The sequence below is a fragment of the Penaeus monodon genome, chromosome 15 (assembly GCF_015228065.2).
Source record: "Penaeus monodon isolate SGIC_2016 chromosome 15, NSTDA_Pmon_1, whole genome shotgun sequence".
NCBI lineage: Eukaryota > Metazoa > Arthropoda > Malacostraca > Decapoda > Penaeidae > Penaeus > Penaeus monodon.
Genome location: NC_051400.1, coordinates 28,475,167 through 28,476,342, shown reverse-complemented (window position 1 = coordinate 28,476,342; position 1,176 = coordinate 28,475,167). Strand labels below are relative to the sequence as shown.

Genomic DNA, 1,176 nt, shown 5'->3' with positions numbered 1-1,176 from the left:
CCATTTAGTTGTAAGGTTAGACTACTCACTTTGCTTGGGCTTGGAGGAGGTATTGTCTTCCATTGCCGTGACTCCTTCGGCATTGCCAGTGGAGACTTCTGCTTCTAGCAAGAGATCCAAAAAGTCTCCTCTTCTATTTCCACTTTGCCTCGCTCGCATAGTCTCCTGGGCAACTTCCGTAAAGAAATCAGTTGCTGGTGCTGTAAATCTCATTTTAAGTATCTTGGCAAGCCTAGGAAACACGGTCAGGAAAACAATTCTCCATATCATTCCCGGTGTAACATTGAAAAAAGTTTCAACCTGTTCAGCAAATTCTGGCTTTTCATCCACTAGTGAATTGCATTCAATACCAAAGGCACAGGAAGCAATAGTGTCCATGGTAAAGCGGCCAAAATTATACTTCATGTCGACAAAGGGCTTTGTGCGTGCTTCCTTCAAGCAGAAGGAGACGAGTTGGTCGGCCTTTTTGCACACGAGTGGGAACATCCCCTTCATTTTGCCTGAGGTGAAAGTGGGAGACATGATGGCTCTCAGTTTCTTCCACTCTTCACCTGTCTTCATAGTCAACATGTTGGCCATTACTTTGTCCTTTTCACTCGGCAAGTTTATTGTCCTTCTGTCCATAAAGTGGTCAAAGTCCTTCACATAAATGTGCCTTATGAGTTCTGGATCGCCCACCAATAACATTGGCTCGTGGAAGGAGTAGAGACCGCAGAACTTTGATCCACCATAGTTGAAGTAGGCCTGTTAAGAGTGGAGGAAAGTATCACAAGACCAAAATTTATAAAGAATTACACAATTATATCTTACTAATCACTGTGACATCCGGTGCTCAACAACACAAGAGTTCACAGAAAACAACATTTATTACCTCTTTTTCAAAGTCACACATTTTAGCTGGGATAAGCAATTTATGTGCATGACCGATGAAGGGGATCACAGGCGGAGTGGACACGCCTTTTCTTGCCCAGTATCGGTGTTTCCACCACGAATATGCCCAAAACAGTGCTAGCGCCGCACCCAACAGCAGCCATGTTACTCCAATCATCCTGGCGAAAAAATTTTCATATAAATCAGGAGGAATTCAGTGGATGATGAAGACTTTTACAGTGGGTATTTGGAACACACAAACAAGTGCGATTCAAATCATTTTAATTTACAAACTACAGAAAATGG

At 42.9% G+C, this 1,176-nt stretch overlaps 1 protein-coding gene across 1 annotated transcript in view; it reads right to left on the bottom strand.

Moving 5' to 3' along the window:
• Positions 1 to 1,176, bottom strand: part of LOC119581910 (cytochrome P450 9e2-like) — a gene marked incomplete in the record, with an annotated part of 8,641 nt that overhangs the window by 3,837 nt on the left and 3,628 nt on the right. The window contains 2 exon segments of the mRNA XM_037930074.1: positions 30 to 744; positions 872 to 1,049. Of these exon segments, the coding sequence (XP_037786002.1) occupies positions 30 to 744; positions 872 to 1,048 (892 nt within the window).